At 37.8% G+C, this 27,511-nt stretch overlaps 1 protein-coding gene across 4 annotated transcripts in view; it reads right to left on the reverse strand.

The window, feature by feature from the left end:
* Positions 1-2,908: 2,908 nt before the first annotated feature.
* The window catches only part of LOC140195569 (meiosis-specific coiled-coil domain-containing protein MEIOC-like), a 97,934-nt gene continuing 73,331 nt past the window's right edge, over positions 2,909-27,511 (reverse strand). For all 4 annotated transcript variants that reach the window (XM_072254137.1, XM_072254138.1, XM_072254139.1 and 1 more), the window contains 4 exons: positions 19,242-21,042; positions 17,197-17,331; positions 14,217-14,397; positions 2,909-11,035 (listed from right to left, as the gene is read on the reverse strand). In XM_072254137.1, the coding sequence (XP_072110238.1) occupies positions 10,815-11,035; positions 14,217-14,397; positions 17,197-17,331; positions 19,242-21,042 (2,338 nt within the window). In that variant the 3' untranslated portion in view covers positions 2,909-10,814. The remainder of the gene's footprint in view (positions 11,036-14,216; positions 14,398-17,196; positions 17,332-19,241; positions 21,043-27,511) is intronic.

Raw genomic sequence — 27,511 nt, forward strand, 5'->3', positions numbered from 1 at the left:
TCCATGTCATACAGATTTACTACATATCTCTGGTTCTTGTTACTCTTACCCATACCAGTATAATTGCTTTTCCAATTTAACATAAGAAATAGAAATAACGCTACACATCTTCTCAAACTTCTTTTGCTATTCGGTAAGATCATAGGTGATTTTCACTTTTCTGCCTGTGCTTTGGGATCTCCGATATCCCTGCAATCCAAAAATCTATCTCAGCTTACAATAGTCTATTAAAATTGAATTCCACAACTCCATTATTGAGTGGGTTTAATTTAGGGATCTTGTATATTGAGTCATTGAATAGTACAGCACAGAAACAGGCCTTTGGCTCATCAAGTCCCTGCCAAACAATGGACCTGCCTTGTCCTATTGACCTGCATCCAGACCACGTACTTATCCATACCTTAAATGTTGCAATTGAACCCATATTTACCGCTTCTCGCTGGTAGCTTATTCCACACTCTCACCATCCTCTGAATTAAGTTCCTCCTCATTTTCCCCTTAAACATTTCAGCTTTCCCTCTTAACCCATGACCTCTATTTTAGTCTCACCCAACCTCTGTGGAAAAAGCCCGCTTACATTTAATCTGTCCATATCCTTCATAATTTGATCTTTCTCTATCAAATCTCCTCTCATTCTCCTGTACTCCATGGAATAAAGTTTTAACCTATTTAATCTTTCCCTGTAACTCAGGTCAAGTCCTGGCGACATCTTTGTAAATTTTCTCTGCACTCTTTCAATCTTATTTATATCTTTCTTGTAGGTAGGTGAACAGCACACAATACTGAAATTAGGCCTCACCAACACCTTAATTAATTTCAACATATCTCCTGTACTTTGATTTATGAAGGCCAATGTGCCAAAATCTCTCTTTACAACCTTATCTACTTGTGATATATGTGGAAGGCAGTGAATATTATACCAAAATATTTAGACATTTTGCAGTGTATCGTTCAGAACTATTTTTTTTCTAATTGATACAAAACTTTCAAAAACTCAAGTCACTTTGAGCTCATCAAGAAGTCCCCAATTTGTCATCTGGTAAGAATGATAATTGTGTTTCTAGTAGTTTTATGAGTAAATTTGCAATAATCCAATTTTTTTAAAAAGGGTCAAGCAGACACCAGGATACTACTTTGTAAGCAGAAACACTAAAACCTGTCCTGACAGCAATATCCTACCTTCATTAATATAAGAAGACATGGCTTTAAGGTAAGGGGTGAGAAGTTCAAGGGGGATATTAGAGGAAGGTTTTTTACTCAGAGAGTGGTTGGTGCGTGGAATGCACTGCCTGAGTCAGTGTTGGAGGCAGATACACTAGTGAAGTTTAAGAGACTACTAGACAGGTATATGGAGGAATTTAAGGTTGGGGCTTATATGGGAGGCAGGGTTTGAGGGTCGGCACAACATTGTGGCCCGAAGGGCCTGTACTGTGTTGTACTATTCTATGTTCTATAACTAGATGGGATGTGCCGGAAGGGAGATTAATGGGGAGGGGCAAATGGACAGGGGAATCACAGAGGTAGTGATCCATGCAGAAGGCAGAGAGGGGTGGGTAAGTAAAGATATGTTTAGTGGTGGGATCCCCTTGGAGATGGCAGAAGTTGCTATCCTTCACAATTTGTTTAGTGGTTCAACTAGTGTTTTCCCATTCTTCATAGAGGAACACTGATCAACCAGGTTCAGCTTTCTAAATACTAAGTCTACCCATTTGGTTCCAAACAAATGGTGCTAAACCTGAATCACATCTGGAAAAAGAATAGTATTATGGATCTTAATTGGGCATGCTACATCAATCAGATTACAGCCAAAGCAAATAAAATGCTGGGTTCTTGAGAAGAAACCTCCACTTATGTAGTATGGCGTACAAGACACTCGTCTGTCCAAAGCTTGAGCATTGCGTGGCCATATGGGATCCCCATCGAGCTAACAATAAGAAGACAATCGAAAAAATCCAATGGCGTGCTGCTCGCTTTGTGTTAAATGATTACAGCAAGAAATCCAGTGTCACCAACATGCTCTCTAACCTTCAATGGGAACCCATTTGAAAACCGACGTATTAAACTATGGTTAATTTTTATTTTCAAAGACGTTCACAACATCACTCCATCAAACAACCAAATTTGTCACAGGGTCAGTTCAACTTGACAGCAAACTGGACCTCACATATTGGAAACTCCTTCATTCAATAAGATTTGCTACCAGTACTCCCTCTACACAAGATCAACAGGAGAGTGGAATCTTCTGCAGCCAGACCTGCGCAGTATTCCTGACATTAATATTTTTAAAGATAGACTCAATCAAATTGATTTAGGGGATCTAGTCAAAAAAGCTTATTTTACAATTTAACTCCCACACCGTTCACACCGACTGCGCATTTTAACAGCTGTCTGGCAGTGCTTGCACGGTACCAAGCAGAAGCAGAATTAAAATACATGATTTCAAAATTGTAACATTTTAAGGTTATAGAGTGATAAGAGAGCAACAGGCATTTGAGCTTACAAGTCTGCACCAACCATCAACCACCCATTTACACTGTTTACATTTTAAAATTCTCCCCATGTTTTCAACTACCACCCACCTCATCACCACGACCGCCCCCCCCCGGACACAGATTCCATCTACCATTCACTATTTGAACTTGGGTCAATTTATGGTAGCCAATTAACCTACCAACCAAATGTCTGAGATATGGGTGACAACAAAAAAAAAGCAGAAATTCACAGTCACAGGGAGAACACATAAATTTCACAAAAGCACCATCCAATGTCAGGATTGAACCCATCCTCTGGCATTGTGAGACAGCAGCTCCTTGTATCACTGTCCCATTTCTTGAAGAACAACGGCTTGCTTATATGTTGCATTTTCAGGTAAGCTTAATGCCAAAGAATAAAAACACAATCAAAAAGGTTAACATCAAACTATTTCAATTTTTTATTTCTTTCCAGTAATGTGCTAATTTTCAACCTTTTGTTTATAAACAGGTTCAAAGCTGCTACACGCTCTAAATATATAAACTGTAACTTTAAAATAATTCAGCACTCAAAAGCCACGGCTGACTGCAATTAACAATAATTTGATTGGTTAGCAAGACTGAATTCAGAAACATTTGTAACAAAAGAATATTTTTATGTAATTCACAAAGACAGGACAGTTATAATTAAACAACATTCATTAACAAAACTTTTTTACTGGTCTACATAAAGTGTACTGACTTCTCCAAAAGTTTGAGATCAAGATTTTGCCCTTTCTTGTAAAATAAGTACACACTTTGTACATCATCACCAGAGAATAACCCAACCACATAAGATTCTAAACCAGGTCAAAAATATTATCTTTTCCCATAATAATTATAAAGCATCAACAAATATACTTTACCCCATTATTTGCCATAAACTGGCAATATTCTAGAGAACATTTGTCGCTCAAGGTATGTTAGTATCATGAACAATTTTTCCAACACTTTACCCTCATTGGAGAAGTTTATGACTGCACATTGAACTTAAAATTCAGTGTAAGCTCCTATATTAAGAAACTGAAGGAATTTATATTATATAAAATCCATAAAGGTATTTCAGAAATCCAGTGATTTAGAAACATGCTTATTTCCAGTTGTGCCTTGGCTAAACATACAATTTAAATTAAAAATATTCTTTAAAAAATGAATTGTTCAATTGGCTAGATGATATCACCCAGGGAAAGTGCAGAGAAAAAGACTATCCAAAGCTTAAGTTATTTTGTTTATGAAAATTGTTCCCCTCTGCTTATGCAAAACATTAAAATTATTTGTTCCCCTATACGTGTATAACATGTATTATTTGAGGCAAACATCTAACATTTAGCTTAGACAAGTTTACTGGAAATTAAAATCTAATGTTGCTGATCAAGGCAAAGGACATGATTAAACATAGTAATCTTTTTTTAAAAATCTGGGAAAATACACAAGTACCACAAATGCTTTAAGTTTTCAACTTTGGGTCAAAAGGTGTTGCGAGCTAACTCTTCATCATAAAATTTAATTCACAGTTCTATCTAAGAAGTGTAAAGGTATATATAAGTGCCTCCTGACTTTCCAGCACCTAAAAGCTATTAGCTAAAAGTTGTTAGCAAACTCACAATGATCCAAGTTAATGATATCATGAACAATAAACCCTTCATTGGATGAGAATACAATAATGTAGGTTATTGCATAAGTTACATTCCATGCCATTACATACCAATCAATGAATTTTGATTGATTTTTTACAAGAGTACCATTAAGCAACAGTGTCTCATGCCTTTTATTTAACCAGACTGCTACAAATACACTTAAGAAAATGAACATGCTACACTGTTAGCTGTGCATTATATGTTATATAACTATGATTTTCTGTATATAGCTGGCAGAAACTAACAAATTTATCAATCAGTAATGAGTATTTATAAAGCTACTGAATCCAAGGAATTAACAGTGTGACATTAAACATAATCAGTAAAAGGCACATTAACTTATTTAAAATGCACAACAAAATTATTCAGGATTACACACGCCATGAATACAAATTAACAAATACAGATAACCCAAAAATGATCTACAATACCCAATACATTCATTAATAAAGCACAATCCAATATGGCTACAAAAATAAATTTGTGTAAACAAAATCTAAAATTTCAAAAATGTTTGAGCAAATCATCTTTTATTCCCTTCATTATGTAAGTTACTTTGTTGCACATTGAAATATTTATGTGCAGCTTTAATTCTTCATTAAAATCTGTAGCAAACTATTCCCATAAAATTTATACCAAAAATGAGAATTGTAAACCTATTATACAAAGGCATGTTGTATTCTAGATTATTGAAGGCAGCAATGATTTCTGTGGATTTAGAAATTCTTTTTAAATTCAAATTCTTTTCAAAATTTGAAAATAGTTGTCCAGTTTCATATGCGAATCAGATTAACCAGAATGATAAATGCATTTGCTTATTTGTAAGTGATGAATATATTCCTAGAAATGTTCAATGAAAATTGAATTTGAGAGCTCTAGGTTTTGAATTTAGAAATGTATTTTTTCTCTAAATAATCATAAAATAGTTACATTCACAATTAAAACTGGTGCATTAAGGAAAATAAATTCCTGTTTGTAATTAAATTGGTAAATATGAATGTAGTCTTTAATTTGCAGTACTAATGCAATTATTAGAAAAGCTTTCAGTAAGGATTTAGGAGAAAGTCCTCATTTGGAGATAACAAACCTAATTAAACAAAAAAAATTCTCTGAGACTGACGATATACATAAAACCTATGGCTTTCTTATACATCAGAAATTTGAATTGTAATTACTTTCTGCATGAGCATTGCTATTACAACCACACTTAAGATGAGAATTGAGTGTATAAATAATTTGGAGGTTTAACTAAAAATCAAAATGTGCACAGTGTAATTGTGTTCCAATTAGAAAGAAAACAATATTCACTATTTTCTAAATTATTAACTGAAATTATGTTACATTTTCCTTTGTCAAAAATAAATCAATATAAGTACTCCACTTAGTGGAGTTCTACATAACATTGAATGTACAAAACAGCTTTTATATCAATTGATCAATGAATGGAGGCAAATATAAGATGTTCAATGTACCAATCAGATTTAATAGTTAACAATAAAGAGATTAAGATTAAAAAGGAGGTTCAGTTAAAACTTCTTAAGAACTTGGATTTCACTGCAAGGCATTGATTAAAACCATGTTGACGAATAGAGCAATAAAGTTCTTTGCAACAGGACTGATCAGAAAGTATGTGGAATTAGAGAAGCAAGAAATAAAAGTATTTGGATACAGAAACATCAAAGATAGATGGAACAAATGGTTAGTACTAAGACACAGGATAAATGGAAGTTGACAAATCACTAGAAGCAGCAAATCAAGTAAACAAATTGCCTAAGACAGCATTTTAGTAATTTCATTTATCATTGAATGCAAAATGAGGGTTATACTGGAACTGTATAAACTCTTAAGTTATATGCAAAGTACTGCATAGTCACCACACTTCCAGAAGTACATAACACTGGAGGAAGTGCAGTGGAAGTTCCCAGGGCAGAGGTTAATCACTCTAGAGACTATCAGATATTACCTTTGGAAGAAAGGAGACCAAGTGAGATTTAATTGACACATATAAACTTATAACAGCCTAAGCAAGCAAAAGCATGGAGCTTTTTTTTAAAATCATATGGAAAGGCAACATCTAGATTTGAAAGATTACAGGGGAGCTGACGAAAACTTCATTGGTGAATTTTACGGGTGTATTCATTCCCTAAAATATAGTGGAGGAAGAAATCCTCATCACATTTAAGAGATAACTGGATGAGCACTTGGAGACATTGTCTATTATCCATAACATTTGACTATAATTCACTTACATTAATCAGTGTTGATATGAAGTCTTAAACAAATCATGAGTCTTTCTGACTTGTTAGACCTAATCTGCTCACAAACAGATCTAAATTGCTCTATGCTCTTTGTTGTGAAAGGAAGCTTAGCAAAAACCATGATTTGCTTATACATTTAAAATTGTTTATGCTTTGAAATGATTTCATCTGGTTTAATTAAATATATTTAGAATCAAAGGTCAATAATGTTATGTATATGTATTGCCTAGGAAATAAAGTTATAAAAAATGTACTTTGTACAGAAAATTTTTAAACTGTTACATTAAATTACACGATCTAGTTGCATATAAAATGAAATTCAAGACTTGCTTCTTGAACAATTTACTTGTATACTTGTTGCTTATGGCTAGAATTAAAACCAAAGATTATCAATGCTGCCTTTTTAATATAATTTTATGCTTATGCAAAACTCATATGTTTCTTAATGCTACTACTTTGCCTTCTAGTATAATTTCTGACAAATAACATTGTCCCAAAGAGATTCCTCCCTGAGGTAATCTTCCCAAATACAAACAACTATGAAATACTACCTGGTTTTATAATACCATTTTACAAAAAACAAGATCACATGGTAAATTTTGTTAAAAGCATTAAATTGACAACAGTGTAGTGTCATATGGATGAAAAAAATTATAATTTTTGACCTATATTAATAGTTGTATAAATATCTTAATCCTTCTCTAAATTCACAAAGCTTTAAGATGCAAGACTTTTGATTGTCTAAGCCCATGTATGAAGACCAGCATATCACTAGCTCTACATCACAAAATGTTTTCCAGAATTCTAGAAATAAACATTAAACAAAAATAGCTTTGGTAACCTAGTACTGTACATAGTTAGATTTGTGGAAAATACTTTGCACATACAACCCAACAAAACTAAATATTAAATATATATTTCCTGAGTAACAGTTAATCTGATTATTGTGAAGGTTTGGCAAGAATATTCCCATTAATACAGTACATTAGATACTAAACCTGAAATTAAATTAAGATTGAATCAATATTAAAATAAATATGGAATGCTTTAAAAATTATAATATTTAACTGATATTACAAAAAGCAATTTTATCTTAATTAAGTGCTTGCTAGATCAAATATAGGTCCTACTTTTATATTTTCCACCACAGAGGGTTAGTAAATCTAAGAACTAATCCTGAGTAACATTTCTTTTTCTTTCTTATTATTATTCTATACAAATTAAAGAGGTGAAATAAAGTTACCCCAATTTATGTAGCACTCACAATCATTCAGGCCTCGGATTCTGAAAAGTAGTGATAGTGCCTACATTACAACTATTGCACTGTGGGGACACTTCATATTGAATGAATTCCACCACGGCAGGACAGATTATAAATATCACAAATCTCTCATCCGATCAAAACCAAATTCTAACAATGCACACCAATAACAACAAAAAGGATTCTGGTGGATGTTATTCAGAACAGCACAGCTTTTGCTCTGAGATCTCATATTCCCACTTCAGAGAGATTTTACAACAAAGTGAATGAAAGTTGTCACCCAGTTTTCTATTTTCAAACTCCTCAACAACCAAACTAAATACAAGTTATACATCTAGTAGAATAACAAAAATCATTCTAGATTGGGTGCATTGTGTCTTAGATTATTAATGCAGAATAATAAATATACCATTGGTCACTTAACCAACAGTCAATAGAAAAGATTTATTTAAATATAGGCCTAATTTGCTTAATGATAAAAATTGCAATGGACTGTTTTGACATTACGTATTTTTTCCTCTGCCTTATCAAGCAAAACTTGCAAACAAGTCAAGCACAAAATTGTTATTTCTAAATGTACAGATTATACTGCATCAAAACACAAGAATTTCTTTTCAAATAAAGATTGGTGAATGATGACAGATTTCCTCTGCTATTTATAAACAGTACTAGTACATAAATGCACTTACTTTTTTCTAAAAGTGCAAACAAAAATGTCCTCTCATTACATATACTGTCAAAAATAGCAGTAAGAAGAATGTTTTTCATATCATTTGACTTTTATGGAGCTTTACATTTGTAATTACTAATTTTATACACTGTAATAGCAAAAATGACGTGTTTTCAACAGTAAATTTTAGGGAAATCTTTAGTAGAATCTTTAAGGTGTACTGAAAAGAAGTTGGGAACTATTATTGGGACATCAATAGAAATTGCATTAGTGTACTTTACTAGTCCAACCTAATTTTAGACAACATCACTATAGTTTAAAAATTTTGCTGGTTTTCAAGTGGATAAGGCAAAACCACTGAAGAAAATGTTTAGGCTCCATTGCAGTTAGGGTCGTTATCCCTATTTATCTAGGTGAAAAGCCATCATTGATTTAATTAAAAATTAAAATAGAGCAGTTTCTTTAACAAGTTATCATAACACCCGGAGAAAAGCTGAACACCAATCTCAGTACTACTTATATGACAAAGAAGAATAAAAATACAGATCTCAGCTGGCTACAATCTAGGGGTTGCTGCTGGATATGAATATGGTTGAAACCGTATCAGGCTTTACTGTTATGGCCCCACAGTTAAAAGACCTGCCAGCAACAGATGGCAGGATAGCACAATGAAACATTCATGCTCGTGATCCACAATTTATGAAGAATTAAAAAGTGTTATTAATCATACTATTCACACAAAGGAAGTTTACAAAGTAAAAACTATTTTGAGAAGATGAGGCTCCTAGCAGGATTTTTCATCATACGAGTAAATGGTAAATGCTACATAGGTTTCACAGGCTGTTAACCATCATTAGGTACATTCTGGAAAACTGCTGTTCATAATAACATCCCTACCTAAGTTAAAGAATGCAGCTATTTGTGAACTGAGTCCTGAAGCTAATAAGAAAATACTAAGATAGTATTAAGTGTAGGTGTTAAAGCCACATGTAGAGGTTCTTCAGTTTCTTTATCTCTGAAAAGAGCTATATAACTGAATAATATACTGTGTTATAAACTGGATAACCATAGATATAGGAGCAGAATTAGGCAATTCGGTCCATCCAATGACTACTTTTAAGTACTTGGCAGAAGTAATTAAAATGTTCTTAGACATACAAGCACATAACTGAGTTTCCTTGAACAATCGATTTAATAGATCTGTTAAATATATAATGCTGCAACATCTTAATTAATGAGTAATGAAAATACTGTTAGCAAATTGAATAAGCAAGATCTTCTTTGCCAAGTAGTCCAGTTTTTGGTTCTGAGGAGGTTGCATGTGTTATTACAATATGAACTATTCAACAATATAGAAAGAGGAATTAAAGGTAATCAGGAATGATTGGAAGTATTCAGTTATTTAAAACATTGTTTTTTTTTAAAACACCTAAGCTTCCTGAATCCTGTTTAGCAAATGACACAATACATTTAGAAAATGGATAGTAGTGCTCCAAAGTTCCAGAGCCCAACCTAAATTTAGGATTTGAATAAACTTCATGTCAAATAAAATTAAGATTTTTTTTCCCTGTGAAAATGTACAAAGTATCATTTAGAATGGGAAATACCCCATTGAATATATCAACTAAGCATTTCCAGCACAAGTTCTTTTTTTATATGTCTCTGTCATTGGCACTTATCAAACCTGATCAGGTTTTTTTTTGCAGTTTCCAATAACTTTTCTATAACCTAAAGCAGTAATTAAGAATATACTACATAACTGTAAAACATTCATTAATTGTTTCAAAAACCTAAATATAGGAGAAATTATACTGCATTTTAGATAATGGGGTAAATGACAAAGTTTCTTTACAGAACTTAGCTGTGACAAAACCAAACTCATATAGGTGATACATAAAATTACTAACAGTACTACATATTTTTTGCATTGTCAGAGACTCTGAATTTCATTTCTTATTCACTAAATTTCACATTCTTATTTCATCAATAAGAAAATAGACAGCATTATTTAATTCCTCTTCACTTACACACAAAATTTGGTGCGATCTTCTGAACTGCATGATTATCATCTGACAATGTACAATAGAGCCTAAATTTCAGAAAGAATTTATACCAAAAGCAGCAGAAATGGTTCAATGCTGCAAAAAGAACATGACAATTTTTTTTACTGAAATGACTGAAAACAACAATTAAGATTTTGTTAGACACCAATAACCCAAGTTATCATTTCCATATTCCTCTTCCAATCTCTTCTCAGATTGCAGCTTTCCCTTACCACTCAGATAACCAAATTATTTAAATAGGTGGTTTATTGTTAATCTTAGAATTAACACAATACAAACAATACTACTTTGAAGACTCCACCCACTGTTTGAAATATACCATAACACAATTCACAACAGCTGCTGCATTTTAAGGTGTCACTTTTCTTTGTAGCATATTTCTCTCTTTATTGCTGCACATCCAGAATGATCTGATTCAGACTTCATTTTTTTTCTCTTCAATGACTACTTCATCTTCATTTCTGGTAGCACCTCCTTGACACAACTCCTTTAGTGCTTTTTCAATTTCAGTATGCTTGACCAAAGCTCCCAGGGAAATTTCTGGTAAGGTCATCTGCAGAGCACACCAGAGAGCAGTGCGAGCCTTTCGTGTTGAAATGGTGAGATCCTTAATGGCAGCTGCCAGAGCCAAAACATCTGAAAACCAAAATAAGCAATAAATATATCTTAACACATCGAGACAGAATTAGAAATCATCTATGGACAGTATATATTAAGGCGAAACAATGAAGCAAAATTGCTTGAGAAGTCAAATATATTCAAATATTAACACATAAGGAGGACATAAATAATCTTCCGGAAATAGTATGGGATAGAGGGTCCAGTGAGATGGAGGAACTGAGGGAAATACATGTTAGTAGGGAAGTGGTGTTAGGTAAATTGAAGGGACTGAAGGCAGATAAATCCCCAGGGCCAGATGGTCTGCATCCCAGAGTGCTTAAGGAAGTAGCCCAAGAAATAGTGGATGCATTAGTGATAATTTTTCAAAACTCTTTAGATTCTGGACTAGTTCCTGAGGATTGGAGGGTGGCTAATGTAACCCCACTTTTTAAAAAAGGAGGGAGAGAGAAACCAGGGAATTACAGACCGGTTAGCCTAACATTGGTGGTGGGGAAACTGCTAGAGTCAATTATCAAAGATGTAATAACAGCACATTTGGAAAGCGGTGAAATCATCGGACAAAGTCAGCATGGATTTGTGAAAGGAAAATCATGTCTGACGAATCTCACAGAATTTTTTGAGGATGTAACTAGTAGAGTGGATGGGGAGAACCAGTGGATGTGGTATATTTGGATTTTCAAAAGGCTTTTGACAAGGTCCCACAGATTAGTGTGCAAATTTAAAGCACAGTATTGGGGGTAAGGTATTGATGTGGATAGAGAATTGGTTGGCAGACAGGAAGCAAAGAGTGGGAATAAACGGGACCTTTTCAGAATGGCAGGCAGTGACTAGTGGGGTACCGCAAGGCTCAGTGCTGGGACCCCAGTTGTTTGCAATATATATTAATGACTTAGACGACGGAATTAACTGCAGCATCTCCAAGCTTGCAGATGACATGAAGCTGGGCGGCAGTGTTAGCTGTGAGGAGGATGCAGAGTGACTTGGATAGGTTAGGTGAGTGGGCAAATTCATGGCAGATGCAGTTTAATGTGGATAAATGTGAAGTTATCCACTTTGGTGGCAAAAACAGGAAAACAGATTATCTGAATGGTGGCCAATTAGGAAAAGGGGAGGTGCAATGAGACCTGGGTGTCATTATACACCAGTCATTGAAAGTGGGCATGCAGGTACAGCAGGCAGTGAAAAAGGCGAATGGTATGCTGGCATTTATAGCAAGAGGATTCGAGTACAGGAGCAGGGAGATACTACTGCAGTTGTACAAGGCCTTGGTGAGACCACAGCTGGAGTATTGTGTGCAGTTTTGGTCCCCTAATCTGGGGAAAGACATCCTTGCCATAGAGGGAGTACAAAGAAGGTTCACCAGATTGATTCCTGGGATGGCAGGACTTTCATATGATGAAAGACTGGATGAACTAGGCTTATACTCGTTGGAATTTAGAAGGTTGAGGGGGGATCTGATTGAAACGTATAAAATCCTAAAGGGATTGGACAGGCTAGATGCAGGAAGATTGTTCCCGATGTTGGGGAAGTCCAGAACGAGGGGTCACAGTTTGAGGATAAAGGGGAAACCTTTTAGGACTGAGATTAGAAAAAACTTCTTCACACAGAGAGTGGTGAATCTGTGGAATTCTCTGCCACAGGAAATAGTTGAGGCCAGTTCATTGGCTACATTTAAGAGGGTTAGATATGGCCCTTGTGGCTAAAGGGATCAGGGGGTATGGAGGGAAGGCTGGTACAGGGTTCTGAGTTGGATGATCAGCCATGACCATACTGAATGGCGTTGTAGGCTCGAAGGGCCGAATGGCCTACTCCTGCATCTGTTTTCTATGTTTCTACATCTGTAGCATAGAGTGATCTGTACCAAACTTTGCCAAATTTTACAATACTTCAGAGGCACCCTTTGTATGTGTAAAAGTAGATAGATAATATGCAGAAGCAAATTGTGTGGATCCATGTTTATTTAGTAAATCACTGTGTACATTATGAACCACTTTTATATGCACAGGTTAAGCTGCTGCACAGGTTTGTAGAATGGTAAAGAGAGGTAACGCTCACCTTAGTTGAGGCTTTGAGTTCAATAGTCAGGATGTTATGTTATAGGTTTATAAAACTCTGGTTAGGCTACAACTAGGATACAGCATTCAATTCTGGTTAACCCATTATAGGAAGGATGTGGAAACTTTGGAGAGGATGCAAAAGTGGTTTATCAGACTACTGCCTGGATTAGAGAGGCACGTGCTATAAGAGATTTGGCAAACTTGGGTTATTTCTCAGGAGTAATAGAGCACAGGGAAGACTTAATAGAAGTTAAGATAATGAGAAGCACAGATATAGTAGACACCCAGTATCTTTTTCCCCAGGGTTGAAAAAATGTCTAATACCAGAGGACATGCATTTAAGGCGGGGGGTGTAATTACAAAGGAGATATGTGGGGCAGGTTATTTTTTTATTACACAGAGTGGTGTGTCCCTGGAATGCACCACCTGGGGGTGTAGTACAAACAACTATGATAGAGGCTCTTTAACGGGCTGATGAACATGCTAAGGATGGAGGAATATGGACATCGTGTAGGCAGATTGTTTTCCCTTGTACTATCTCAATGCACTGTTGTAATGAAATGATCTGTATGAATCACATGCAAAACAAAGTTTTTCACTGTAATAAACCAATTTACCACAAGGGATTAGCTTAGGGTAATAGACCCATGGACCACTACAGCATAAAAACAGGCCCTTCAGCCCAATTCCATGCTGAACTATTTTTCTGCCTTGTCGCATCAACTGGCAATTGGACCATACAGCTCCATGCCCCTCTTATTCATGTACTTAATCAAAATTCCCTTAAATGTTGAAATCAAACCACTACTTCCATTAGCCACTTATTCTACACACTCACACTACTGTGCGAAGTTCCCCTCATATTCCCCTTAAATAGCTCAGCTTTCACCCTTAACCCCTGATCTCACAGAGAGAAAGGAAGTCAGTGACAGAATTATTTAGATGATGTTCCCAAATGTCATGAGTTGCATCTGACTAATCATTGCTGTTGGGTTTCCTAGGTATTTTGCCATGGTGATGTTCTTTTGGTACTGGAAATTAAACAAGAAAGAAAGCTTATACAAACAATCACTTCTATTTTATTTATATTGTAGTCATCCTTATGTACACCTGGAACTAATACATTGTGAACTAGTTACCCTTGTCATCATTGTAACGAGGTGCTCCTTGTCTCTGACGATTTGCTGCATTAATTATTTCATCTTTACGACGTGCTTGTGTGAAACGAATAGCTTCCAAATGACAATCGAGAGCTGTAGATATATTAGCATGGACTGGAGAACTTTGGAGACGTTCCATTTTGCCAAGCAAAGTGTAGACCTGCCATGCAATTCAAACATCAAATATAAAGTCACAGACAATTCTTAATGAATATATTAGTCCTGATGGAGAATGTATTTCTGGGAAGTACAATAAGTAGTAATCCATAAAGTTTTTTTTATGGCCTTCAGTTAAACAAACAGCAACCTGAAAAAAATACCTCATCATATCAAAAAGCTATTTTTACCAGACTTTTACAGAACCACATCCAAGGATTACTATGTGTGGGAAGTAAGAAAAGTGAGACAATAATCTAATTTGCCAGAAGCTATAGACAAAATTGAGTGAAAATTACAGAAAAAGGCCAGAATCTTTGAACAGGCTGGGAACACATTATTAGTGTCATTTAGTTCTATAGAGGAATAGTTAAAAGATCTACGAGATAAATTCACAAAAATCTATGATGATTGTGAAACAAAATAAGACAAATAAAAAAAATTATTAAAAGAGTAGAAAAGCAGGACAATATGATTTTTATAAAATGCTAGTTATGCTTAGTTCCCTGTTCAATTCGTATTTCTGAAATTGCCTCAACATCTTGCATAAGCTGCATAAAAAAATAATCAGACCATTCCCACAGAAGAGGATGTGGAAGTTGAAGTTGTTTTCAGAGAATGAAACAATGTATTAGAGTTCCACAAATTTATGAATGGTTTTGAAAAGGTAAATATGCATAGACGTTATTGAACAACTACTGAAAATAGGGGAGAGTGGAACCAGAGTTAGGAGATTTTTTTTTAACTCGTTTTTATCAGGAATGCAGGCCTGAAACAGTGGTAATCACTACATTTATAGTAATTTCATTACCGCTAATACTCTCATCCATCTGTCTGAACTTGTTCTCCCCCTCAACAATTTCTCTTTTGACTCCTCATACATTCTACAAATCAAATGTAGCCCTGGGGTCTTACATGGGCCACTGGTACCCCATCCAAGCTCTTCTTCCATTACGTCAATGAATACATTAACACTGTTTCCTACACTCATGTGGAACTTGTCAATTTATTTACCTATGCTACAAACTTCCACTCTGCCTTCCAATTCACTTGGACTATTTCTGGCACTTCTCTCATGTTCTGCACCTGTCTCCAGCTAAGGAGACAAACTATCCACTGATGCCTGCAATAACTCTACTGAGGCCATCCCTTTCAGTTTCTCCGTCCCAGAATCTCTAAAATGTTCTCCTTTTTCAGGAAACATAGATTCCCCTCTACCATAGTGAACAGAGGCCAAACATAACCTGGAAGAAAAGTACTTCATATTCCATTCGGGTAGCCTCCAACCCAAATGATGTTACCATTGAATTTTTCAATTTTAGGTAACAAATGCTTTGTGTGTTTCTCTCCCGCTTCCACTGGTCCCCAAGGTGCATTCTACATTTATTCACTTTTCCCGTTTCTATCTGTCTATCACCTTACACCCATCCACACAGGCTTCCCCTGCGCTGCCCAGCACTTTCACCTCTCACCACTTTATAATCACCACCATCCATCCATACTCAATTCTGATGCATCAACTTTGTGTTCACAGATGCTGCTTAACAGGTGGAGTTCCTCCATTTGTTTTTTGCTCTGGATTCTGGCATCTGCAGTCTCTTGTGTGACCAGTGTTTTGTTTGGTCTTATGTGTTTTACAAGTTGGTCTTATGGTGTCCATTCAAATATTAATCTTAAAACAAATCCAATTTACTTATTTACAAGTTGTCTTACCATACATATATCTATCAATAAAGAGAACCAAAAACCCTAAGATACCAATAAATGAGGAAATACAGAAATTAGTCAATGGGCTGAAATCTTACTTCAACTCAGACTGAGAATCCTTTCTTCCAAGCTGTTCCTCAATGCCAATCCATTTTGTTCACCCAGCTTACATTGCATTCAATGACAATTTTTAAAATTATGAGACTATAAATAAAGGATATCTGATGCAATTTAATTTGGGATTCAGTGTACAAATCTCAGTGGGGGGGGTCCAACAAAAAAAATCTTATTAGCATTTCAACCACAGATTGAAAAATGACATTGTTTATAAATTTTCTCATCTTTCCTGCAGATAAAGCAGTCAAAAGAAAATAATATCTTGAAATGCATCTTTTCATCAATGAAGCACATCTGTTGTTTCTATGTTTCACCCACTTTAATCTTTCAATAAAAATAAAAAGCAGGATACATAGGAGAAAGTATCATTGCTACAAATTGAACAAACTAACGTAATATTCTTTGAGAACAATTTATAAAAAAAACACAGCATCATAGAGGTGCTATTTTCAAAATGAAAAGGTGAACATGGCAAAACAATAGTGAAGAAGTGACTTAGGACCTTTCATACCCCCAATCATTTTATCAGAAAATTCAGAATAGCCTGTAGGATTTATCAATAGCATAGTCAAAGAAAGTTATTTAAAAACAGAAATAAACTACAAAACTGTTGAAAATAGTATTTATTATTAACAAACGTCTGTGACAGTTAATAGATTTGAGCCCACAATATGCAATTGTGCTGCACGAGAAAGAGAAACCTGAAAGAATAAATATTTCTGGTACAAAAAAAAAGATTTATCATTTTTTTTCCTGAATAATAGCACAGGGCTGGGTCAAATCCAAAGGCATCAAATTATGTGGACTTTTTAATGATGTGTCTTCTACCCTTATTTTAGCTGATTTAAAATAACTGTATATGCTTAATATAGACAAAAAATGTAAATTCTACTGTGTATTCAATAAAAGATGAAGAAAATGAATAAAAATACAAATTTTGGGTAAAAAGATTCAAAAACAACTCTAAAAGCAAACTTACCCTTGCTTGTTCACGTAACTGATCAACAATTAAACGATCTACTCTTGAAGGATTGGAAGGCAGGCGAGGTATAGGAGTATTGTTTGAACTGGACACTCGCTTTCCAGGAAAATTTCTCGCAAGCTCAGCTTCAGTCTGTTAAAAAATCAAAGAGGAAAGATTAAATCATTACTGTTTTCCCTATATGCCTATTATAATTTTGTAGTAAAAAATGTACAAAAGTAAAATTTGCCAATGTTATTGAATTAGAAAATTACAAATGAAAAACTGCAAGTAACTGCTATAGTGAAGCCACAACTGCTAGAATCAAGAGAATTCCTTGTAGAGGTACATTTACGAGGGGAAAACACAAGATAGCTTTGGACTAGGGTAAAGGAGAATCTTAGAGATTCTGTAAGTATATTAAGAGCAAAAAGGAAACTACGGAGAAAATAGGGCCTTCCATGGATCAATGTGGCATTTCATGTGTGGGGTCACAGGAGAGGGGCAAAGACTTAAATGAATATCTTTACATCTGCATTTTCATGAAGAACGTCATAGAAGCTAGGGAATTCAGTGAAGAAAATAGTAATGCCTTGAAACACATTACAAAAAAGGTGCTGCCAGTCTTAAAGCACACAAAGGTGGATAAGTACCTAGGGTCTGATCGAATGATTCCTAGAACATTGTGGGATTGTAGGGATGAAATGGCTGAGGCCCTGACAGAAAGATCTGTATCATCATTAGCAAAAAATGAGATTCTAGAAGACTGAAGAGTGTCCAATGATGAACCTTTGTTTAAGGAAAGCTACAAGGACAAGCCATGAAAATACAGATCAGTCAACCTAACATTCATTGTGGGAAAGTTATCTGAGATGTTCTCATCCTTCAAAGGACGGAGTTTCTCTAACCCTACCATTAGTGCTGCCCTCACCCATGTCTCCTCCATTTCCTGAACATCTGCCCTCACCACCATAACAAAGATAGAGTTCCCTTCTCCTTACCTACTACCCCACGAGCCTTGGCATCGAGCACATCATTCTCTGTAATTTTCACCATCTTCTATGAGATCCTATCACTAAATACCATTTTCCCTTCCCCAACTCTCCGATTTTTGCAAGGATCAGTCTATATGACTTTTTTGTCCTCTCGTCCCTCCCCACTGATCGCCCTCCTGGCGCTTACCCCTGCAAGCAAGAGAAGTGTTAAACCTGCCCCTACACCTCCTCTCTCACCACCATTCGGACTCCAAAACAGTCCTTCCAGGTGAGGCAACACTTCACCTGAAACTTGTCGGGGTCATCCACTGTATCCAATGCTCCAGGTGTGGCCTCCTCTACACTGGTGACACCTGACATTGATTGGGGGACCACCATACAAGCATCTTCTCACTGTCCGCCACAAAAGGTGGGATTACCTGGTGGCCACCCATTTAAATGCTACTTCCCATTTCCATATGTTAGTCCATGGCCTCCTCCATAGTCAAAATGAGGCCATTCTCAGGTTGGAGGAGGTATCCTTCTGGCTACTCTTCAACCTGATGGTTGTGAACATCAATTCTCTAACTTCCGCCAATTTCTCACCTAACCATCACCTCCCTCTGGTACCCCTCCTCCTTCCCCATAACACATGATCAACTGTCCTCTCCTATGGATTCCTTTTACTTCAAACCTTATCTCTTCCACCAATCACCGCCTAGCTTCTCATTTCATTCCCCCACCTCCATCCACCTTCCCCTCCCTTGATTTCACTCATCACTGACCAGCTTGTACTCCACTTTCTTATTCTGGCTTCTGCCCCCCTCTCTTTCCAGCTCTGATGAAGGGTTTCTGCCTGAAATGCCAACTGTTTATATCCATCCACAGCTGCTGCCTTATCTGTTGAGTTCCTCTAGCATTGTGTGTATCCTGCTCTGGATTTCCACCATCTGTAGAGTCACTTGTATTTCACCCTATAGAGCTGTTTTGACTACATTGCTATGAAAAGAATTTAATGGCTATTCTATCAAGTACAAAGAAATAAAGTTAAATAATACAGGCAGAAGTGGAGATTAACTCCTCCTTTACCTTTTTTCTCTCTTTTTCCAAAGCCCGCCACTGTTCATAACATTCTTCCAATCGAATGTGAAGTTCATTTGCTGGGCCACTACGATTCTTCATAGGTCTGTATTTGGAAAATGGTGGTGGAAATCCAAATCCAAAGTAGGGTGTGGTCATATCTCCGCCAAAAAAATCATTTATAAAAGGATGTAAATGATTAAAGTCATCATAATGAAAAAAGTCAATTAACTCAGGGAATGGAAATGTTGTATGAGGAAAAGAAAAACCTGAAGGAAATCCATGGGGGCCAAACTGGGAGAAGTTCTGATTTTGCTTAAAATCAGACATCATGAATGGGAATGTGGGTAAGAAAGAATGATTAATGAAATCAGATATATTGCTATTATCTTGCTCATGTTGTCTGCGGTAACCATTACACTGTTGGTGGTTTTGTCCAAAAGGTCCAGAGTTCAAAGGATGTGGATATATATTTTTGCGTCCTGCCTTGTCATCCCTGTTGTTATTGTATCCATGTTTATTAGAATATCTAAAATATTTAACTGGCTCATCGTTACCAACATTGTGATGTGATGTCCAACTGGTACCAAATCCAACAGAATGTTTTTGATGTTGATCATCTCTGGCAGCTGAAGAATCAATATTAAGTATTGTACCAGGCTCTTGTATTTTACCAACAACACTGGATGAATTCCAATCACTGATATTACCACTAGAAAACCTGAGACATTCATCTTGCCTCAAGGATTCCACTGGAGCTGCTGGATGATAATAATTAGGTTGAAAAACACCAGATATTGGCAACTGTATTGGAGACCTGCTACTTACAGCAGATATAATTGATGTTTCTGAAGTTGTTGGAATAATGTTGCCATCTTTCTTAAACACAGGACTAGGTTCAGCAGTGGGGTTCATTGTGTTGCTATCAGACCATAGCAGGTTACTTTGGGAAGAATGAGGGCCATATTCACTCCTATGTGGCATAACCTTTGTCAAATTAATATATTCAGATGACCTAGCAAGACCATCTAAACAACTCTGATTCAACTTTTCACAATGATTCTCAAAATTGTCTCGAAACATACGAGCATGGTTTCGATGTTTTGGAAAGTCAAAAGCAGGTTTTCTGTTGACATCAGCAATAAAGCCATTCTTCTTGGGAAACTGCAAGCTATGGAAATCCATTCGTGAAACAGAGGAGTTTTTCTTCAAAGAACTGGCACTGAAATCTTCACGTCCTTTTTGAATTAGTTGTTTCTCCTGCAACACTTTGCCCCACGTATCACCAACACATGAATTGTATATATTTTCTGAATTCCGGGTACAATCTTTGATCCCAAATCCTCCAACTTTATTCTCTCTAAATTGGTCAATTTTGTAGTGTTCTTTGCATGTATTTGTATTATTAGGGAAGCTACGTATATTAAAATTGGAAACTCCCCTCTCAACTTCCTCATAATTTTGTAAGCAGCAATCAAATTCCTTGGACTGCAAGGAAAACTCTTCTTTTTGAGGCACAGTGTCATTTCTCACTACAGATGTGACATTACTGGCTTGAGAATCGCACAGGTCAGTATCTTTATTAAGCATGGAAATCCATGGTTCTGAAAGATTAAACCTTTGAAATCCTTGATAAAATTCATCGGCTTTTCCTTTTTCTGTCAATGTCTGAGAGTTTTCTTCATAATATTCAGAAATCCCCATGCTATTTGAAGTTCCACCATTTTCTATTTGGTTTTTCAAAGCTGATCCAGGACCATCTCCATTTGCAGTGGACCAAATTGATTGAAATACTCTAGAGGATGAACCCCTGAAAGACATAAAATAATTTAGAACTGAAAGAAATTAATTTTCAGATGATCATCAGTGATATTACAATACAATGTCAATTTATTACATTAATAAGAACTGGTATATGAATGCTTTAGCAGTGCCATCCTATTGTTCACCAATGACTGAGTCATTTAAGTGAACTGAAGACAGTTTTATATACCAAGAGAGTTCACTACAATTGTGCTGCTAGCCGTATATATCTCCCCCTCCCCTGTTAATTCAAAGAATTACAGATTACAAGTCTACACTGCACTTAAGTGACCACGATGTTTCACTCCCTAACAAGAGAAATTCTGCAGATGCTGAAAATCCGAGCAACACACACAAACTGCTAGAGGCACTCAGCAAGCCAGGCAGCATCTAGAAAAAGAGTACAGTCGATGTTTCGGGCTGAAACCCTTCGGCAGGATTGGAGAAAAAAGCTGATGAGTAAATTTAAAAGGTGGGGAGAGAGGAGAGAGAAAAATACAAGGAGACAGGTGAAAGCTGGAGGAGTAAGGCTGAAGTAAAGAACTGAGAGGTTGATTGGTGAATGAGACAGAAAGCCATGGAAGAAAGAAAAAGGGGAAGGAGCACCAGATGGAGGCAATGGGTGGGCAAGGAGGTAAGGTGACAGAGGGAAAAGGGGAAGGGAAATGGTGAAGGAATGAGGTGAGGGCATTAACGAAAGTTTGAGAAATCAATGTTCATGCCATCAGGTTGGAGGCCACCCAAACTGAATGCAAGGTGCTGTTCCTCCAACCTAGGTGTGGCATCATCATGACAGTGGAGGAGGCCATGCATTGACATATCAGAATGGGAATGGGAAGTGGATCGGGGGCCACTGGGAGATACTGCTTTTTCTCAAACTTACGGTAAAACAACAGCGCCTCCACTTCCTAAGATTGAGGCAAGCAAGTCTCCTCGCCCCCCATCTTAAAAGTGTTTTAAAGGAGCATAATTGAAAGCATCCTGACAAGTTACATCTTCATCTGGTATGGGAACAGTCGAGCATCAGGCCAGAAGTCCCTACAGAGGACTGTGAGAACAGCAGCGAGGATCATAGGAGTCTCCCTACTGTCCACTGGGGACATTTATCAGGAGCGATGTATACCATAAGATATAGGAGCAGAAGTCGGCTATTCAGCCCATTGAGTCTGCTTTGCCATTCAATCATGGGCTGATCCAATTCTTCCAGTTATCCCACTCCCCTGCCTTCTCCCCATACCCTTTGATGCCCTGGCTAATCAAGAACCTATCTATCTCTGCCTTAAATACACCCAATGACTTAGCCTCCACCGCCGCTCGTGGCAACAAATTACACAGATTTACCACCCTCTGATTAAAGTAATTTCTCCATATCTCTGTTCTAAATGGACATCCTTCAATCCTGAAGTCGTGCCCACTTGTCCTTGAATCCCCTACCATTGGAAGTAACTTTACCATATCTAATCTGTTCAGGCCTTTTAACATTCAGAATGTTTCTATGAGATCCCCCTATCATTCTCCTGACTCCAGGGAATACTGCCCAAGAGTTAACAGATGTTCCTCAGTAGAGCTACTAGGATTTGATGTTTCAATCCCTATGGTAAGTTGGCACTCTTGATGTTGGCAGTGGGTTTGGAGTGGTGACAAGGAGGGAGGGTAGGTACGTCATCGGGGTCATCAGGTGGGCACCCTCCTTCTTTCGTTGATAAGCCCACGACGTCTCCAGAGGGCTCAACAGTACTACCTGGCATCCTAGGTACACCCCCCTCAGTTCCATACCTTCCTGTCTTCATCTTGCAGCCCAGTTGTCTTTCCTTTTAATCCAAATCCAATTGCTGCTTTCTTCTGCCGCATTTGATAAGGACTTGATTGCTTGTTAGAGGGAGTGACCCCTCACCCCCATCTTCTTCAATAGACTGGTCGTAGATGTAGTAACAAATCCCCCACATCCCACTTCTACAGGGAAAATCTTGGTCTTCCAGCCATTCTGGGCAGCTACAGTTGCCAGTTCAGAGTACTTGGTCTTTTCCCTCTCATAAGCTTCTTCGACACCATCTTCCCATGGTACTGTCAATTCCACAACATATGCCTGCTCGGCTGTTGTGGACCACAGGACCATGTCTGGCCGGAGTGTTGTAGCTGCAATGTCTGGGGGAAATACAAGCTTTTTTTCCAAGTCTACATCCATTTTCCAATCCCAAGCAACCTGCAGAATGCTTACATCTTTTGATGTTGTATGGTGCTCTGGAGGTTGTCCTGCTGGTACAAATCGTGTAATGTGGACATTTCCTGCCGATGTTTGTGGGAGAGCACTTGTGGTGATTCGCCTCTGTTCCAAGATTGATGCCAGCTGTCTGAGAACTTGGTTATGCCGCCAAGTGTACCACCCCTGGGTGAAGCTCGTGGTGCATCCTGTTAAAATGTGCCTTAGTGATCCAGCTGAATCCTTTCATTCCTGGAATCATCCTCATGAATCTTCTCTGAACCCACTCCAATGTCAGTAGAGCCCAAAACTACACACAGTGCTCCAAGTTTGGTCTCTATACCTCTAGAAATGAGTGCCAACATCAAGAGGTCCCTGGTAGGTATCTGAGTAGCCAGGGCATCAAAGGTTATGGTGAGAAGGCGGGGGGATGGGACTAAATGGGAGAATGGATCAGCTCATGATAAAATGGCGGAGCAGACTCAATGGGCCGAATGGCCGACTTCTGCTCCTTTGTCTTATGGTCTTATGGTCTAACATTGCATTCGCCGCCTTCACCACTGGCTCAACCTGGAGATTAACCTTTAAGGTATCCTGCACAAGGACTCCCAAGTCCCTTTGCATCTCTGCATTTTGAGTTCGCCCCCATCTAAATAATAGTCTGCCCGTTTATTTCTTCAACCAAAGTGCATGACCATACACTTTCCAATATTGTATTTCATTTGCCATTTCTTTGCCCATTCCTCTAAACTATCTAAGGATCTTGGTTTCCTCAACACTACCCGCTCCTCCACCTATCTTTGTATCATCGGCAAATTTAGCCACAAATCCATTAATCGCACAGTCCAAATCATTGACGTACATTCTAAAAAGCAGCAGTCCCAACACCGACCTCCGTGAAACTCTACTGGTAACCGGCAGGCAGCCAGAATAGGATCCCTTTATTCCCACTCTCTGTTTTCTGCTGATCAGCTAATGCTATATCCATGCAAGTAACTTCCCTGCAATTCCATGAGTTCTTAGCTTGCTAAGCAGCCTAATGTGTGCCACCTTGTCAAAGGCCTTGTGAAAATCCAAGTACACCATGTCTACTGCATCTCCTTTGTCTACCCTGCTTGTAATTTCCTCAAAAAATTGCAGTAGGTTAGTCAGGCAGGATTTTCCTTACAGGAAACCATTCTGGCTTTGGCCTATCTTGTCATGTGCCTCCAGCTACTTCCTTCAGAACCCGAGGGTGCATTCCATCAGGTCCAGGAGATTTATCCACCCTCAGACCATTAAGCTTCCACCCTCACCTTCTCAGTCATAATTTTCACTGCACATAATTCACTTCCCTGACACTCTTGAATGTTCAGTATACTGTAGATGTCTTTCACTGTGAAGACTGATGCAAAATACGCATTCAGTTCCTCTGCATCTCTCATTACAATATCTCTAGCGTCATTTTCTACTGGTCTTATATCTACCCTCAACTCTCTTTTATCCTTTATATACTTGAAAATGCTTTCAGTATCTTCTTCGATATTAGTCACTAGCTTCCTTTCATAATTCATCTTTTCCTTCCTAATTACCTTCTTAGTTTCCTTCTACAAGTTTAAAGCTTCCCAATCCTCTACCTTCCCACTAGCTTTGGCTTCCTTGTGAACCCTCTCTTTTACTTCTACTTTGGCTCTGACTTCACTTGTCAGCCAAGGTAGTATCCTTCTTCCATTCGAAAATTTCTTCTTATTTGGAATACATCTGTCTTGCACTTCCCTCATTTTTCTCAGAAACTCCAGGCATTGCTACTCTGCTGTCCTTCCTGATAGTGTCCCTCTCCAGACAACTTTGGCCAGTTCCACTGTCATGCCATTGTAATTTCCACATCCTGGCTGCTGTTTGGAGGCCTATGTACAACTACCATTTGGGTCCTTTCACCCTTGCCGTTTCTTAACTCAACCCACAGAGACTCTACACCTTCCGATCCTATGTCATCCCTTTCTAATGATTTAATATTATTTCTTATAAACAGTGTCACACCACCCCTTCTGCCTACTAACCTATCTTTCCGATTCACCGTATATCCTTGGATATTCAGCTCCCTATGGCAGCCATCCTTCAGCCAAGTTTCAGAGAAGGGCACAACATCATACTATGGGGTCTGACCGGGGTCCTATATAGCTGCAACATTACGTCTCAGCTCTTAAACTCAATCCCACGATTGATGAAAGTCAATGCTTTCTTAACTACAAAGTCAACCTGTGCCGCTTCTTTGAGTGTCCTATGGACTTGGACCCTAAGATCCCTCTGATCCTCCACACTGCCAAGAGTCTTACCTTAAATACTATATTCTACTATCATATTTGACCTACCAAAATGAACCACTGCACACTTATCTGGGTTGAACTCCATCTGCCACTTCTCAGCCCAGTTTTGCATCCTATCAATGTCCAGCTGTAACCTCTGACAGCCCTCCACACTATCTACAACACCCCCAACTTTTGTGTCATCAGCAAGTTTACTAACTCATCCCTCCACTTCCTCATCCAGGTCATTTATAAAAATCACAATGAGTAGGGGTCCCAAAACAGATCCCTGAGGCACACCAGTGGTCACTGACCTCCCTGCAGAACATGACCCATCTACAACCACTCTTTGACTTCTGTGGGCAAATCAGTTCTGGATCCACAAAGCAATATCCCATTTGATCCCATGCCTCCTTACTTTCTCAATAAGCCTTGCATGGGGTACCTTATCAAATGCCTTGCTGAGATCAATATACACTACATCTATGGCTCTACCTTCATCGATGTGTTTAGTCACATCCTCAAAAAGCTCAAATCAGGCTTGTAAGGCACAACCAGCCTTTGACAAAGCCATGCTGGCTATTCCTAATCATATTATGCCTCTCTAAATGTTCATAAATCCTGCCTCTCAGGACCTTCTCCATCAACTTACCAACCACTGAAGTATGACTCACTGGTCTATAACTTCCTGGGCTATCTCTACTCCCTTTCCTGAATAAAGGAACAACATCCACAACCCTCCAATCCGCCGGAATCTCTCCCGTCCTCGTTGAGAATGCAAAGATCATTGCCAGAGCCTCAGCAATCTCCTCCCTCGCTTCTCACAGTAGCCTGGGGTACATCCCATCCGGTCCCGGTGACTTATCCAACTTGATGCTTTCCAAAAGCTCCAGCACATCCACCTCCTTAATATCTACATGCTCAAGCTTTTCAGTCCGCTGCAAGTTATTCCTACAATCGCCAAGATCCTTTTCCGTAGTGAATAGTGAAGCAAAGCATTCATTAAGTACCTCTGCTATCTCCTCTGGTTCCATACACACTTTTCCCATGTCACAGTTGATTGGCCCTATTCTCTCACGTCTTATCGCATACTTGCCCTTCACATACTTGTAGAATGCCTTAGGGTTTTCCTTAATCCTGTCTGCCAAGGCCTTCTCATGGTCCCTTCTGGCTCTCCTAATTTCCTTCTTAAGCTCCTTCCTGCTAGCCTTATAAACTTCTAGATCTCTATCATTACCAAGTTTTTTGAACATTTCATAAGCTCTTCTTTTCTTCTTGACTAGATTTACAACAGCCTTTGTACATCACGGTTCCTGAACCCTACCATCCTTTCCCTCTCTCATTGGAACGTACCTATGCAGAACCCCATGCAAATATCCCCTGAACCTTTGCCACATCTCTTCTGTATGTTTCCCTGAGAACATCTGTTCCCAATTTATGCTTCCAAGTTCCTGCCTGAGAGCCTCATATTCCCCCTACTCCAATTAAACTTTTCCCCCGGCACCTCGGGAGAGGTTGACATGCATCTGAGTCCGACTAAATGTTGTGCATTGTCTTTTGCCTTTCTTTTGGCCAGATGTGCAGTCCTTCTTAGGTGGAGAGATGTTGCCCCACCCACTCATGCTCAATGGCTCAGAGACATTATGTCCTGCTTAGACCTTGAAAAGATTTTTATTCACTTCTTAATTCGGACATAAAGTTCCAAAAGGTGTGGGGACCCTTTCTTGAATATTTTAATAATTCCCGTTTAGATTAAGGGTTCATCCCTCCTTTTTTTTTCTTTTGCATTTAAATCCCTTACTTCCAGCTTCTTTTGGTTAAGACTTACATTTTTTTTATGTGTAAACATATTATAGCTCAGGTAGCAGGTAATATACCTTTTTTTATATAAATACAGCTCTGGTGATAAATGTTCTGATTAACTTTTCTATATATCGTAAGGTTGGCTTGGAGTCGGGTAGTGGGAGGGTGGGGTGGTAACTAACTTTATA

Source organism: Mobula birostris, chromosome 3 (genome assembly GCF_030028105.1).
Source record: "Mobula birostris isolate sMobBir1 chromosome 3, sMobBir1.hap1, whole genome shotgun sequence".
Lineage (NCBI taxonomy): Eukaryota > Metazoa > Chordata > Chondrichthyes > Myliobatiformes > Myliobatidae > Mobula > Mobula birostris.